At 68.7% G+C, this 552-nt stretch overlaps 1 protein-coding gene across 1 annotated transcript in view; it reads left to right on the forward strand.

The window, feature by feature from the left end:
• Positions 1-552, forward strand: part of SARDH (sarcosine dehydrogenase) — a 55,528-nt gene that overhangs the window by 5,412 nt on the left and 49,564 nt on the right. Inside the window, exon 4 of the mRNA XM_015572370.1 lies at positions 276-405. Within this exon, the coding sequence (XP_015427856.1) occupies positions 276-405 (130 nt within the window). The remainder of the gene's footprint in view (positions 1-275; positions 406-552) is intronic.

Consider the following 552-nt stretch of genomic DNA (forward strand, 5'->3'; position numbering starts at 1 on the left):
CCACAGAGCAGAAAAGAGGAGCAACAGGACGCTCAGAGCCAGCGGGCGTGATGAGACTTAGGAGAGCGGGGTGGAGGAGGGCGGAGACAGGGCCTCCAGGCAGAGGCCACGGCAACGGTCAAGGGCAGAGCTGGGGGACCAGAGGGCAGACAGGCCCTGCTGATGGGTGGTGAGGGGGGACCAGCCAGTTGTGGGGACCAGCCCAGCCGTCACTCACCTGAGGGGAAGCTGCACCCCCCACGGGCAGCGTCACAGGCAGGTCCCGCCCTCCCCAGGTGTCGGACAAGTTTGCTTTCGGCCTCTTCGACCTGGACTGGGACGTGTTCACCCAGCACATTGAAGGGGCCGTCAACCGGGTGCCTGTGCTGGAGAAGACGGGGGTCAAGTCCACGGTCTGCGGCCCAGGTGAGCGGGAGGCCTGGGGGCGGGGGGCTGGCCCTGCAGGCAGCAGCTGGGTCCCTCCGCTCCCTGTGGCCTCTCCAGCAGCCCTGGTGGTGGGCACTGCTGTACCCTCCCTGCAGGCCGGGGACCTGCGCGTGGCGGGGCAGGGAA

The sequence above is a fragment of the Myotis davidii genome, unplaced genomic scaffold (genome assembly GCF_000327345.1).
Source record: "Myotis davidii unplaced genomic scaffold, ASM32734v1 scaffold609, whole genome shotgun sequence".
NCBI classification, from domain to species: Eukaryota; Metazoa; Chordata; class Mammalia; order Chiroptera; family Vespertilionidae; genus Myotis; species Myotis davidii.